General features: G+C 31.8%; 2 protein-coding genes across 5 annotated transcripts; both read right to left on the bottom strand.

Moving 5' to 3' along the window:
• Nucleotides 1-1,363: 1,363 nt before the first annotated feature.
• Nucleotides 1,364-10,050, bottom strand: LOC132908955 (carboxy-terminal domain RNA polymerase II polypeptide A small phosphatase 1). Of its 4 annotated transcripts, none has more exons than XR_009658491.1 (5): nucleotides 8,667-10,050; nucleotides 7,503-7,936; nucleotides 7,232-7,417; nucleotides 6,853-7,159; nucleotides 1,364-3,368 (listed from the first exon to the last, which is right to left on the bottom strand). XR_009658491.1 is itself a non-coding variant. In XM_060963578.1 (5 exons), the coding sequence occupies exons 2-5, from the start codon at nucleotides 8,734-8,736 to the stop codon at nucleotides 6,968-6,970; spliced, it is 882 nt and encodes a 293-aa protein (XP_060819561.1). In that variant the 5' UTR covers nucleotides 8,737-8,764; nucleotides 8,913-10,050; the 3' UTR covers nucleotides 1,364-6,967. The 4 variants fall into 4 exon arrangements, 3 of the variants coding, with proteins under 3 accessions (XP_060819561.1, XP_060819466.1, XP_060819662.1); XM_060963578.1 differs by having other exon boundaries at nucleotides 1,364-7,159; nucleotides 8,667-8,764; nucleotides 8,913-10,050; XM_060963483.1 differs by having other exon boundaries at nucleotides 1,364-7,159; nucleotides 8,667-8,764; nucleotides 8,830-10,050.
• A 131-nt stretch (nucleotides 10,051-10,181) lies between these two features.
• LOC132907636 (Golgi apparatus protein 1) lies at nucleotides 10,182-15,695 on the bottom strand. The gene is made up of 13 exons (XM_060960957.1): nucleotides 15,175-15,695; nucleotides 14,090-15,070; nucleotides 13,898-13,999; nucleotides 13,536-13,820; nucleotides 13,275-13,444; nucleotides 13,086-13,203; nucleotides 12,800-12,996; nucleotides 12,503-12,722; nucleotides 12,103-12,429; nucleotides 11,854-12,033; nucleotides 11,542-11,770; nucleotides 11,335-11,441; nucleotides 10,182-11,264 (listed from the first exon to the last, which is right to left on the bottom strand). Exons 1-13 carry the CDS (start codon nucleotides 15,496-15,498, stop codon nucleotides 11,100-11,102), a joined length of 3,405 nt encoding a protein of 1,134 aa, XP_060816940.1. The 5' UTR covers nucleotides 15,499-15,695; the 3' UTR covers nucleotides 10,182-11,099.
• Nucleotides 15,696-15,790: the final 95 nt, after the last annotated feature.

A 15,790-nucleotide genomic window follows, 5' to 3' on the forward strand; every position in this document is an offset into this window, starting at 1 on the left:
GGGACGGACGACAAAAGCTACCGCTAGGACACCCACTTGCCACACGTTCGAATTAAATCTGATTCGAATAGAAAGGAGAAATGAGTAGAAAGTAGAGAGAAAGCAAAAGTATGTATATGATCGTGACCGTGATTGCCAAAAAAATGTATGATAAAGGTGCCTCGTGCGTGTATTGTGACGAATTGCAACAGTAAATATAAATACATTTACTCATCTGTGGTGTACAGAATAGAAGTGATTCACATCACAGATTAAGTCAATGGTTGTAATTTCTATATTCGCCGAAACAAATCGCAGGGGGCGTGAGAAATTCTAATTTTGTCGAGGTCGGTATTTCAGAACGTGAGACACGGAGTTTTGATATATGTGCATAATGTTAGATGTCAGATTTACCCTGAATTTAGTCAATGATCTTATTTACGATGAAATTATTTTTTCTAATACATAAATAAAATTATACAAAACTTAGTAATTAACCTTAGGATATATTTATTAAATGTATCTCAATGTTATTATTTTGTAAAAAAATAATCGATTTTCAAACATTTGCGAACAATTGCTACGATTTGAAATAAATACACTAAATAAAAATTCTATTCTAATGAAAATATGATTAACAACTGAAAATGAATATAGATTTGATTTTAGATACTTCAGTTATCTGATCCGTTTGAAAATTTTCCAAATAATCTAATATAAAAGCATAAAAACTATACATTTGTCAGAGTGCAAGCCTACCTGTTTTATCTAAAGAAAATACACACACATACACACCATATACAACTTAAATTACTTTTACAAAATATTATGTATATCCCTTGACTTTTTAAATTTAGTATCAGTAAAGTTACCTATAATTTAGGGTCCTTTCCTGACAGAATGTTAATCGTTTTAACACTACTTACATATTATCATGTATAGTACCATGTATGGTATATGCTCTAACCACTAACAGGTGGTTTACCAGAAACTAATAACATATTGTACGTCAGTCATGACATTTACCTTTATAGAAAGGTAATTGCCATTCGCGGAAATCCAATATCGAACTTAATCGTGTGCGATCGAGAAGGTTGACCTAAATACTGTGGTGTCATTTAAACCAACATAGAGGTGCATATGGTACATACGCAAATGTAAAGAATAGTATTTCGAACACAGTTCTGTTCTAACACTCTTTTGTACAATCTAATTTCATGTAATGAAATTCTTTTTATAATATTAAACTACGAAATATCATAATATACACTAAAAATGATTAAATGTCGCTCTACCTCGTGTTATGACAAATTTATTAAATAGTATAATTTTTTTTGGACCTAATTCTGCCATCATGTTAACGATATAATTAAAACCAACGATGAAAATTTACCATACCTCTTTATAAGACTGAAAACCATAATACAATTTTCCTTCCAAGAATCTAATAACGTTTAATATTACAAATGAATATGTGAATGTAAAAATTGTTCTAAAGTACGTATATAATGTACAACAATCAGTAAATGGGGGACACTTTCATACGGGGATCATGCAAAAACTACTTGAACTCGTTTATCAAACGCGTATATGTACATATACATATATACATATACATAATATATATATTTTTTTTGCTTTTTTTTATTAAACACAGAATCACAGAGCAAACTGGACATGTCGGAGGGATGGGAGATTTACATAATCTAGCTGATTTTTCTGGTACGATGCACAGGGCTCACCTCCACGTTTTTTAAAAAATACATATATATAATATACATATATATATGTGTGTGTGTGTTTTGTTGTACAAAATATACTCGCTGTTAAAAAATCAATTGCGGTTTTTTTTAGTAAAAAACATACGAAATCGAAGAGGGTGAGCCCGCGTGGACTGATCGCGGCCCGCTCGGTATCCGCAGAGAAGATTTCATTAGTGGAAGTAATTAAATTTTATTTACAAATCAAGGCAATATCGTTAATTATGTTTGTTTTTTTTTTATACATGCATACTCGTATCTCTCATTCTGTTTTTAGTATCTTTTTTCATTTTCTTTTTTACCTCACGCAGCCACGTTCACACATTTTACCGACAAGATATTATGAACCCTAGTATAGTACGTAATTTCATTCCATTTGTGACGAATTGTTTCACCTTTTTGTACAATGTATGTATAATAATGATACAATAATTTAGTAATCGTTCAGGATGTAACAGGGCAACACGACTGGAGTCTCGAGCTTTTTCCTTTATTTCGCCTCTTCGCCATTCACATTCATTTAAACTGATTACATATAAAAAATTTCAGTTTCGACCTTGCGCCCGTCGTCCGGCGAACGGTTTTTACCATTTCCGTTATTTCTCTTTCCATTATTTTTATTTCATTTAAAAAATTTCTTTTTTTAAATTATACTCTCCATGTTACACACACACAGACGTGCGCGCGCGCACGCGCATACACACATGCACACACGCGTTCTCTTTTTCCTCTCTTTCAAAATTATATCCTCTTATTATATTTGCTTCTTTCGTACTACAGCAAATCTGCTGCGAAGTAACGATGTTTTTTCGGCACTGAGAAAAATGTTAGCGGTTCGTTATTGCTGTATTGCAACATGATATATCGTTACCAAATAGTCGCTTTATTTCGGAGCGAATCTAGCCGATAACAATAATCATTCGAAATTAATGCAATGACAAACGCGCCAATGAAAGTAACGACATAGAATTCGTTCTACTTATCTTTTCCCCTCATTTTTTCTTTTAAAATTCCATCGTTTCTATTATAGATCGCTAAGTAAACCTACACTTCGTAGCAACGAACATTACACATGTAGAGGCGTAGATAAATTTATAATTAATTTTAATAAAATCACCGGTACGTATAATAGTGGGCTCTTAACAAATTCAAGATATAGCTCAGTATTTAACGATATCGTAAACGTAATCATACAAGCGAATGATATTGTACAATTGAATTTAATAAAAAATATATCACTTGTACGCTCCCTGTTTATGAATAAGAGCAACGGCTCTTGTACTTTCATGTATGTATGCGTTATACACATACATGCACGTATATATATATATATATATATATATATATGTCAGATTACAGCGGCGAAGAGCTACGAATTCGAAGACATCGTTGCGTCGCTGTACGAAAGTATCGCGCATTAAAAATTAATTGGTCTACCTAAATATTTATATATACCTAATTACGTATCACGATCGTTTTCGCTACACCTTTCTCGCGCTAACAGTTTTCTCGGCGCACTTTTTTTGCTTTTATAATAAATCTAAATGTACTGTATTCTTTCTCTCTCTCTCTGTCGCTCAACTGGTAGCAGACGAAAGCCATCATCCTCAATGTTATTTTATAGCGTCTCTACAATCATGTTACAACTCCATAATAATAATAATAATAATAATTATAATAATAATAATAATAATAATAATAATAATTAAAAAAGAAAACAAAACAAAATGCTTGGTAAAACGAAACACGACAAAAGATACGCACTTATTATGTTATGAAATACTATGGATACTCGTCTAGAGCATCCAACGGGTTTGCATTCCATAAAAGCAATATACTAGATTGTTAATATTAATTAATCACGGAAGCACGACATGATGGATGCTTAAGGATGTTTGATGTATGATATTTCGTGTGTTTAATGTTAGATCCGATAAGGAACGTGGTCTTCGTCGGATGCAACATTAACTTTGCTTCTTCACACATCCTCCCGCCCGATCTTCCATCAAACCGATGAGGCTTTACATTACGATGATAATTTCCGTACTTGAATTTGATTATGGTAAAAATCATTAGAGATGAAAGATTTCCGAGATTAAAAGAGAACGAAATAATAATAATAATAAATAATAATAATGATAACAATAAAAAAAGAGACGAGGACCGTAGAATTTAGAAATATTTTCTGTTTCTTAGGATTTTGCCACATGACTGTATATGTCGCATTGTAATCGCTTGTATATCGTATCTTAAATTTATGACTGCTTTCAGACAGTACACGAGAACATTATAAAAGACGTTGTGTTCAATTTGGAATATACATATAAAATTTCCTTGTGTGGGTGGCATATTCTCCGTGTTTTTTGTATGCACTTCCGGAAAAGGTGCACTATAATTAACAGAGTCATTTCGATGGGCACTGTACCAGTGGAAACAATCACACTTTTATATTATTGACATACTTTTGTAAAAGTGTATGGTAAATATTGTTACTTATGTAATCTTTCAAGTCGATTGTGTTTTCGAGAAATTTTAAGAGCTAATGAACGTTTTGTATAACTTTCGATTTCTTTTTCTTTTAATGAATTCATCGAGTTTGCGAAAAGCATACACATATAAATCAAGATTGAAGTAAAGATATATGGTTATTGCATAATTCTATACTTTGAAAACAGTTAAATCAAATATTCTAAGAGTTTCGAGTTTAGTCAAACATAGAAGGCGAGGTACGTTTACTAACAATAAGTACAAATGTTCCATAGCATGCTGTTTCTTCTTAAATACGAGTAATAATGAACATAAAAATACGGCTAACAAGTTAAGGTTTAGATATAAACATTCAACATTTATATACAATGCTGAGAAGTAAGTTCGCGTATTTTGGATTAAATAGTACTAATATGATTTTTACATAAAAATATTATAGCTATGAAAATCGATTTAATTCTTAGTTCTTGCTTATTCGGATTTTTAGTACATTATGTCACTGTTCTACCAGTTGGGTTAAAAGTAAGATCTAGTTGTGAACGATACCGATCCGTTTAAAACACTGTCATATAAAACAAAAAACTGATAAAATATATAGTTGGAAGCCATTTAATATTATGCAATATGTATAACTTATTGTTGTATAATATTCTTATCTCTGTATACCCTAGCCCTTTTTTTATGAAATAAAAACCTACAACACTGATGGTTTACTTTTTTTCAATGATAAATAGCGACGTAATATCAGATAATTATAATATATAGACTAAAATTAAAGAAAACTATCTCCAAACTATATATATTGTTAAACTTTACTGAGTGATTATTTAAAAATAACGATTTATTTTAAAATTTATATAATTTCTTTACATTTAATTCGTTTTAATAAAAGATGGATTAAAAACTTTGTTTCTATTTATTAATGTCTTATCTTCTTTATTTAAAAATTTTTAAAATATTAAAATTTCATAAGAAAGACAGTAAGTTAATTTCAAGATTTTTGTGTTATGTTATGTTAAATAGACAATGAAAATACATCGATATTGAATAGGATGAACGTTAAGACGTGAGTAACATGTATGATTAGAAAATTCTTTAACAGACATTATAAAACTGTATTTAGTTGACTGCCTGTTCTCCTCTGTAAATTTTTTTTCTAAAAATTCAATAATGCGATCGACGTATAGTATCCTTAGTAGTCTGATATTTGAAATTAAGTTAATGACGACAGTACAATAAAATTTGATTTACTGCATCATTCATACTGACAAATATATTAGCAACAATACGAATAAAATAAAAAAGTATAAGTAACGACAGTTTGATTGGATATGAAAGTATAATGCTAGCTATACATTTCTTATGCACGAATTAAGCGTACAAAATTGACAACTATCTGTTAGTAAATATAGTTACATGTGTAAATATACATTTGTTTACTTATTCATCCTTTATGGACTACATCTAAATGATTTTAATTTGTTAATGATTTTGTAATAATTAACATAATGTTCCATTATTCGTATAACTGTCTGGAGGGAAAGAATGATATGCATTGACCTAATGTTCCAAATATATATTGATTTTTTATCTTATACAATTCCCATTGCATTGTTTTTTTTCATTATTCTTTGAAACGAAGTTAAAATAGCATGAAAATAATAAAAACAATATATATTCTTTCTTTCTCTGTACTTTTCACTCAACCCAATTATTAAAACATAATTTTTTTTATATTTGCATCATTTCCCCAAATTTCCGATTTATATCTCAACCTCATTTATAAAATATATGTTTGATCAAGCAAAATCAAACACACAAATTTTCAATGAATTTTAACAAATTCTAATTATAAAGGGTAAGAAAATTTCATGATTTAATTTCATTTTTCGTAACTATTTGGAATTATCAGCCTCATAAAATTTATATAAAAATTAATTATTTCTTTGCACAATATTTATGATTATATAAGAAATACTCATTGAAGTTTCACACATAACATAGTTAAAAGCAATGCAAAACTACGGTAAATAATCGGAATATACAGAGGAAAAAATTATAACGGCCCATCAAAAGACTCTTAAGTAATCTATTTCTTTTTCTCTCAGTGTTACTTAATACTACACTTTGATTTATTCTCTCGTGCAAATAATTTTTTATATACTCTGCATGAATTTAAATCACGTACATGTACTTATTCGATTTCAAATGCATATTCACTTTTTACATTCATTGTTATCGTTATCATTTGCTCCTTTTCTCAAGTACATCAAACACGGAAACACGCATTAATTCATTATGCAACCAATAAGTTGTATTTGAAATCTATTCCATGTCAATGTGATTGGAAGAGTTATTTGTTTATGACCAATTGAGCTACTTTTTAATCTTTCATCAAATACCTTAATAATTAGATAAATACGATCAGTTCATTGTATCTGATATACTGTGAGCAGTTATATCATATTATTATTTCTTAGGAAAAAGAACTGAAGCCAATGATAAAGCAGTTGTGATTCATGTTGTGTCAAAATGAATACAGGAGGGTTTAGAATTTTCACCTCCTTTTGGATGACTCTTTGATAGGTATGCTTACATTATACACCCAACACTTAGTGGGTCATACCTGGTTGTCCATTGCTACATAACAAGCAAGCAATGTGGAATATTCCAATCAAAGTTCTCCTCAGAGTGCATTGAGCGATGATAATACTGGCTACTTGGCCAGAATTTAGGTAGGGCTAGGAAGCACCAAGTGAACCTGACCCTGGGCTTGGACTATTCTGTACAGCTGGAGGTACTTGATTATAAGGATGATTACTATTGCACAAGACTGTATAAATATTTTCCACATTACTGAGCTTCTCGAAAAATGGAATTAGATCTAATAGTTCTGAATCTGTCATATCATCAAACCATGATGCCACTGGTACCTAAAAATGAATTTATTTTATTCCTTTAATTATTTTCTTCTTTTTTGTATATTTTTCATTGGTAAAACTTACTGCATTATCTGGATGGAAAATGTAACTGGCAGGGCTATTATCAACAATAATAATTTGCTGTAAATCTCGCCCTAGTTTATTTAAATCTTTAACATAATTTCCTCTGTGATAAACACAAGATTCTCTAAACAGTCTTGCTCTAAACACTCCCCATCTGTCAAGCAGATCTGCTACTGGATCAGCATACTGTAAATATCAGAAATACCGAACGTTCAAACAAACCTAAATATGAAGCCCATGGTAATAATAAACAACTATTCGCATAATATACCTTAGCCAAACTTGCTGTGAACAATACACACTCGTACAGTTCACCCATTCTCTGTAAGAATTCATCCACATAAGGCCTCTTTAAAACATACACTTGATGCACTGTCCCATCAATCTCTACAGGAACAACAAAATCGGCATTGTTGATTGGTTTGAAAGAACTATGCACTAGTGTTTCATCCAAATCAATCACCATGCACTTCTTGTGCATATCCTGATGTCTGACAGGTGGGAGAAGGAACCTTGGGGATCCAGTCCTTAGGGATGGAGAACCATGTCCATCGCCTTGTAACGAGCTTGTCTTTGAACTTTTAGAACTACTTCCACGTCCTCTACCGAGGCAACAAAGTAGAGATCGCAGAAGCCCACGCCCTCTTGGCTTTTTGCCACTGGCTGAACCGGTGCTGTTCACTTCATTCTCTTGTGGTAACTGAGCTACATTTGGAAAAAATAAATATCATCTTGTAAATACACATATGTAAATATGTATATGATACATACATTAAAAAGTGATCAAAATTGTTAAAATTTGAGCCAAAATAGAGATATATTTATACAAAAATATATGGAAGATAAAATGCAAAATTTGCTCTTATAATTGATGGAACGTTATTTTCTGCTTAATGTACAAAGGGATGAATTATTAGAAATTACCATTTTTAGGATAGTAGAATATTTCTATAAACATATATTTTGACAGTTTTAAGAAATGGGAGAGGAACATTTTTATTTTATCTTAATTTAAACATTGTTTGACTTCGTCCTAGCAATATTTGAGCATCGAGTAAACGAATCGGATTAAGTGAATTAAAACGGCGGCAAGGTATGGGTACGACACGATGCAATAAGTTACACGCGAAACTTAGGTGAAAGAAAAAGAGGGGGAGAAGGATAGGAGACACGATTTGTGAAGAGGCGAGGCGAGGCAAAACGAGGCGAGGCCAGGCAAAAACGAGGGCGAGAGGAAAAGAGACGTCGGAAGTGAAGTATAGGCGAATAGCAGTGGAAGGGAGGAGTAGAGGGGTGAGAGGTGAGAAGTTAGGTGAGGTAAGGTGAGGAGCGAGGTGCAGTCCCGTAACAGGTGCAGATTCCATCCAGCATCTGGAAGAAAAACGTAAAAAAAAAAATGTAAGGCGGCAAGCCTATATTCACAGCAAACACCTACCTTTCCCATTATTAAATTGGCCTAGCTCGTCATCCCGCGACACTTGGGTGATAATGGACGATGCGTCCATTTAAACATTTGTTGAGAGTCCCTGCGTGCTGATCGTGAATTCCGTTAATGCGCGCGCGCGACAATATATATATATATATATACACATACATACACAACACACACGCGAACGATCCCAAGAATGAGAGAGAGCGTATACGCGCGGTAGCACGCACACGCACCAACTCACTCACTCACTCAGTCACGACGTACGAAATCTCTCCCTCCAAACGTTGTCGCGGCCACCACCGCCGCCGCCGCCGCCACCACCACCACCACCTCCACCGTCTCCTTCACTGTCGCCACCGCTGCTGCCGCTGCCACCGTCGTCGTCGCCGCCGCCGCCGCCGCCGCCGCCACCACCTTCACTGTCTCCACCACCGCCGCCGCCACCTCTACGAAGATCACCACAACTTGGCGAACGGAGACGCATAGGCGCAGGCACGGGCACGGGCACGAGTACGCTCACGCACACGCACCCACACGGTGTGTTTTCAATACCAACAGTGATATTTACTTCACCGAGATCAGCACAAGATTTATCTTGATCTTAAATACCAATGTAACTCGGCGGTACAGTGTAGAGATGATTAACTTAGTAGGATCAGATTATTATAGTTGATACTGCATTGAAAGAATCGATCGGTTTCTTAAACGTAAATGTAACTGGGGAAAGTTAATCCAATTCTTGGTTGCATTCATTCCAAGGGAGCTCGTATTGCACGTATGCCTACGTATACGTGCATGTACGCTCTCTCTTTTACGCGCCACACCTATGTCGTTGCGCAGTTCATTACGATTCGACATTTGTCGTATGCGTTCTACTCCTTCAATGCGTTTTTCTATTCGATGATGATGTCCTTCGACGCACGTCACATATATCAATCTTTCCACGATGGTTTTCGATATTATTGTTTGATATAATTAGTTCATGTATTTGTTTATTATTTGAGTTGGTAACAATAGGGATTCATTAATATTTCGTAACAATCATGTTATACACTCAACACACACAACATTAAACAATGTAGATTTCTCACACAACAAACACTCACTGTAGCTACAATTTCGTCCGTTCAACGGAAACAACGTTACGGACCTGCGCTACAGAGGTTTTTGATGTTAATGTTTTGCTGGCTCTTGTACTTCACGCGATTGTCGCGCCTCCTCGCGACCTTCAATCGAATTATATGTACGACCGTTGCGCACCGTTCGAACTCAAAAATTAATGCCATAAAAGCAAAGCAAGGTGCACGGTTTCGCTGTATTCCTTTTGTGGCCATCAACTGACTTTGTTAGTAATGATTCATATCAGATAGATAGATTTTTCAGCGGAACTATAGCCTACTAGAAATTAAATTTTGTTAAATGAGAAATTCGCTTCATTTACCTTGAGTTTCATTATATTTAGACGTTATGACTGAATTACGTATATGATACTTGGGTCATATTTTTTTACAATATAAATATAGGTAGAAAGAAAATTTATTTTTTATAACTAACAACGGCATGACTACAGTTCAGCATCTTTACCTTGAAATTTCACCTCGTAATATATTTCGTGTAACACAATATTTGGTCTTATACCTTAACTTATGATACACAATAGCAATATATGTATTCAATGATAAGATTAAATAGTTTTAATTACTATAAATTGAGCATAACTTTTTTTGTTAAGAAATATGTAATATTCTTATACGTTTCATATTATGTGCACATTACATAATTGTCCAAGTTCATTCATTGTAAATAATTCCCGATAATTTTTATTCTATATGCATTCTAACGTTCTAAAATGGAAGACCAAGGTAATTTGTGCCCAGATAATATGTTTTGCTTTAAATAAAATGTGACCATTTTATTTTTATACGAATTTTTGTTATATATCACAAATGTATAGAATATTGACATAAAATTTCATTCCTCATTTCAATTTATTGTGTATATATATATGTATATATATATATATTCTCTATTAATATATTTTTTATTAAAATCTACCTTAAATGCAAATCATTTTCGGTTTGTCATACATTACATTCATTCAAACTTACAACTTTTTATATTTATGATAATACTACTGAATGACAAATTGTAGAATCGTGTACATAATATGTATATGAATATATATATATTCTCTCTCTCCCTTTCGCTCTCTTTTATAAATTTATATGTATATTTAAAAAGGAGATAAATAAAAATATTAAAAAATGCAACTTCTATCTTAATTTTGCACAGTTTGATATCTTGCAGGAAGGTCACCAGTACAATCACTCTGTTCTTCTTCTTTGTTTCGATGTTTACTTGGAATTGATTTTGTTCTTTCTTTTTAATTACAGCGATAGAAAATCTTCGAGGACGGATTTTTCTCACTATAATTTATCACTTATTTTTCATTAACATTGTTCGTCTTGTTACTCTCCCACAAAATAAGCCGGTGATAAAAATTAAGCCGATCATTGTTAACGTGATAATCATGAAATATCGTCTTGCAGGAGACTGATTTACCGTTGAATACAATTCCTGGATTGAATTTGGTCCAATTAACTGAAAGTAAATAAATAGATATATATTATTAATATATAATATTTATTATAAGAAATATAGAATTCGCTACCTTAGCTGCATTTCTGAACATTTCCATCCTTGTAGTTAACATTTTATAGCAATCAGGTTGTAGAGACTTGTTACTGTCTTCTAATACATTTTGTAAACACATGATATCTAAGAAAAGAAAAAGAAATAATAAAATTTTGACAGATTTATACTTCTAATAAATGAACTAATTTATATATAAAATGTATTGTTTATTTGTTTAACGTACGCCTTCCTGCGCCTTGAGGAATATCACTACAGTATTTACTGACATCGACGGCACATGCTTTCTGTAATAATGGATCTACATTAATATCTGCTCTTGTTTGTCCTATTAAGTCAGCAATTTCAAGGCGACATTCTTCTTTCATATCTGTATTTCCAGCATTAAATTCCATTTTCAAACATTCTTCTACAGCTCCTGGATCATTGTCATCTGCTTTACAAACTGTTTCAATCTGTTCCAAATAATTATTATATTGGTTAATATATTTATTTCAAATTATTTATCCTTTTTTTGAAAATATTCTAATGATAATACCTCATGTGCACACATTGTGGCTAATAATGGATTTAAATGATAATTTAAAGCTGCTTCTCTAAGTATGTTAGTCATTTGATGTTCACATTTTATTAAAAGTTTTGACTCTCGAAATTTAATTTTTAAACACCTTATAACTTTTCCTTCGAGTTCTTTATCGGTAGGTTCATTTAATAAAACCTAATGAGGGAACGTTATACGTATAATAAGGTAGAAAAAAAGATATAAGTAAACTATGTTTAAACATACCTCTTTACAATGCTTATTAATATCATAAGAACATGCAATTTGTAATGCAGTATTAAATCTGTAGTCTGTGTTTTGTTCAATCATTCTTCGAATAACAATACTTTTGCATTTATCATCAAACGTTGGTTCATCTTTATATTTTTTTAAACAATCTAACGCTTGTGAACGACTTATATCATGGCAGAATTGCCTTACCATCGCTCGGCAATTATTTAATAAAGTGAAATCGCTTGAACTGTCTTGAAATTCTTGTTTCCTCACTTTAAACAATTGTTTATGACACCCATCTGTTAATTTTGACTTGTGTGCCGCTAAACATTCGAGAATCTGAAGTAATAATGTTTGCATCAATATAGATATGAAAATATAGATATAAAGATAAATATGTATATATCACAACCTGAGAATTTCCTGGTTCAAGATCATAACAATACTGTTTAATATCATTTGTACATTGTGCCTGTAATATAGGATCAAACTGAATGTTTTCTCTTTGTTGATAAAGCTGTGCTTTTAACTGTTGTCTACATTCTTTTGTTATGTGATGTTGAGTATCTTTTATTATATCTTCTTGCACTTTTGTACTTAAACATTCTATTACTTCTGCCTTAGTTTTAGATCTAAATATTACATTTTAAAATATAAACATTCTTGTATTGATAAAAATTCATATAAAATATTTAAGAAATCTACTCACTTTGGACACCATCTTTTAACAGATGGTCTACAAGCCTCTTTAAATTTATAGGTAAAGTGATAATTTTTTAATGATATCAATTGGAAGTGTTCCACTGCTGCTTTACATTTATAATCAGATCGCACTTCTATATCATTTTTGTGTTCTATTAAACATTCCATCATATCACCTTCATCTTTACCATATTTTAATACTTCCTGTTTTTTAAATATTTCATATAAGTTTCACAAGTAAAAATTATGTCTGTTAATATTTAACTTAAATTTTTGAAAAGATTATATTGTACCTCACAATGACGCTCTATGATATGGTAACATGCAGCAGAAATTATTGGATTCAATTCAACACGTTCTGCTTGTTCTTCCGTAAAATTGCCGACTGCTAATTTGCAATTTCTGCTTAAACTGTGAATAAAACAAATGGATTGTAAAATAAATTTAAGAATTTTCATATGACTGAATACACCTACTATTACCGTTCTAAATTATCTTGAAGACATAATATTTCTTCTCCTTTTGCTGTTTTGTCATAACAAAATGATGCTAACTCAGTCAGACACACTTCCTCAATTTCAGGTTGTAAATCAACATTTACTGCTCTTTGCCTCATAACGCGTCTAATTTCTTCAAGACATTCTGTTCTTAACTAAAATGAGCCAATACAAGAATAGCTTTTAACTTCCATAGTTACTTAAGGTATTATATATAGTTATTTATGAAACTACGAGAATTCTTACTGTCATATTCTTTTGAGGATGATATACATGTCTATATAAACATGGTAAAACAAGAGGTCCTCTTTCTGGATCCATTTGTTTTCCATCACTAGCCCATGCATTTCTTGCATGACATAGATGTGTTGCATCATATTTACATGCTCTGTACAATTGAGGGTCTAGTTTGAAATCTCTAGCTACAAAATATTGTATCTGAACTAATGCAGTTTCACAAGCTTCTGTCATTTTGTCTGTACCAAGCTGTTCCATTAAACAGGATATCATTCTGGCATCACCTCCCTGTACCTATATGTAAATCAAATTACAGTATTCACTTATTATTTAATGAAATATCAATTGAGTTGTTTCAATTCTTTTCTTACATTTTTGCAAACTACATTAGCAATTAATTCACACTGTTCCTTTAAAACAGGATCAATTCTCCAATCTTCTCCAGCATCAGCTTCCATAATTAGATCCTCTAACTATTATTATGTTTAAAAAACATTTCATTAATATTTATTATTATATAATCTCTTATGTATATAAATGTATATATGAAAACATTTGATTACCGCTCTCTGACATTTACTAGATATTCTCGATTTCCTCTTTCTTGTTCTTGTATGCTCCATCAAGCAGTGAATTGTTGCACCACCAACTTCTAAACTATTACAAAATGCTGTAATATCATTAGCACAACCATCAACTATCTCAGGGGATAATCTATAATCTTCCATTAAAAGTTTTCTATGATCAAACATTTCAGCTTGACAGTTATTATCAATTTTACTACCATTTTTTGCCGCAGATTCCAAACAAAGAAGAATTTGTGCAAGTCTTATGTTTTTATCTTCAAACACAGATCTTCTACAATGATTACTTTTAATGTCATCTTTACAAGCTTTAACTAATCCTTTACTAACTCTATAATCAGATGCAATTAATTTCCCTCGTCTTGCAAGCTGTTCTTGGCACATTGTTGTCATAGATCTATCTGTTTTGTGTTGCATTAAACACTTATATACTTGGCCACTTCCTGGCCTAATATTTGGACAAAATCTAGTATGGTCTTCTTCACAAGCTAAATACAATTGTCGGTCTAAGTTGATATTTTCTGCTTGTATTTCAGATACATGAAGTATATGTCTTTTACATTGAAGTTGAAGTTCATTAACATGTTCTTGTAAACAAGCTAATATTTGTCCTTGGGATATGTCTCTGTAAGGTTGTACCTTGTCACATTTGAATCTTTTAATATCATTTTCACAATCTGAAGAAAATGGTGTTATAATCCTAAAATCACTGAATGCAATCCATTCTAACCTTTGGATATATGCAATGCATTGAGGATTTTTGACTTTTTCTCTTTGGTCAATTAAACACGAAAGATATGCTCCATGTTTATTACCAAAAGCAGTGCAATCCAATGAATCTAACTCTTTGCCACAGGTTCTTCTAGCTAAACGTTCTATATTTGAGTTACCTGTAACATTTAAGATATAGTCCCAGATTGCTTGTCGGCATTCATCATCAATACCAGATACTTCAGTTGGCTGTAAAATGAAAAAACCGAATTAAAATTAGTAATTTTATTTTACTTGTATTATTAAGTACTCTATATTATAAAATAAACTGTTTTGTTAATTCAAAGTTATACCTTAAAACTTTGAATACATTCTAACAGCATTAATTCGTCGTTATTTTTAGTAATATCACCGCACAGGCGATTCAAATTTTGTCGACACTTAATATTCATAGATTTTAATAAACTATCTTCGTTTAACTTGATTATGCTGGCTCTTTTAATCCTAATCGAACTGTCAGCAGAATTGCTAAATAACCAACTGATTTTTGGAATATTGTCACCGTTATTTGTAATTTCATCTTTAAAATAAGTTTTCGTCAAATGAGTACAATTTAGCACCGACAAGTGTAGAAAAATCACAAATAAAATGCTTCTTATGTTTGTCTTATGTTCCATCCTTATGAATTAGGTTCACTTCTCCAATTAGAACTTATTTTCCATGAAACATATTATGCTGTTTTAGTATATTTATGAGATTTCCGTTCCTTTTTTTTCTTATTCTTTTCGTCTGTTATTATGGACTATGTAATGTCAACGTCACGAATAATAGTACACTCGTGTATAATACCGAACTTTGCGCGGACAGATTGCTCTATATAATACTCGTCATCTATAGTTCTATTTAATTTTCAAATAACCTTAAACGGCAGATTTTACTGAAAAATAATGAAATTAATTTATTATACGA

Source organism: Bombus pascuorum, chromosome 1, assembly GCF_905332965.1.
Source record: "Bombus pascuorum chromosome 1, iyBomPasc1.1, whole genome shotgun sequence".
NCBI classification, from domain to species: Eukaryota; Metazoa; Arthropoda; class Insecta; order Hymenoptera; family Apidae; genus Bombus; species Bombus pascuorum.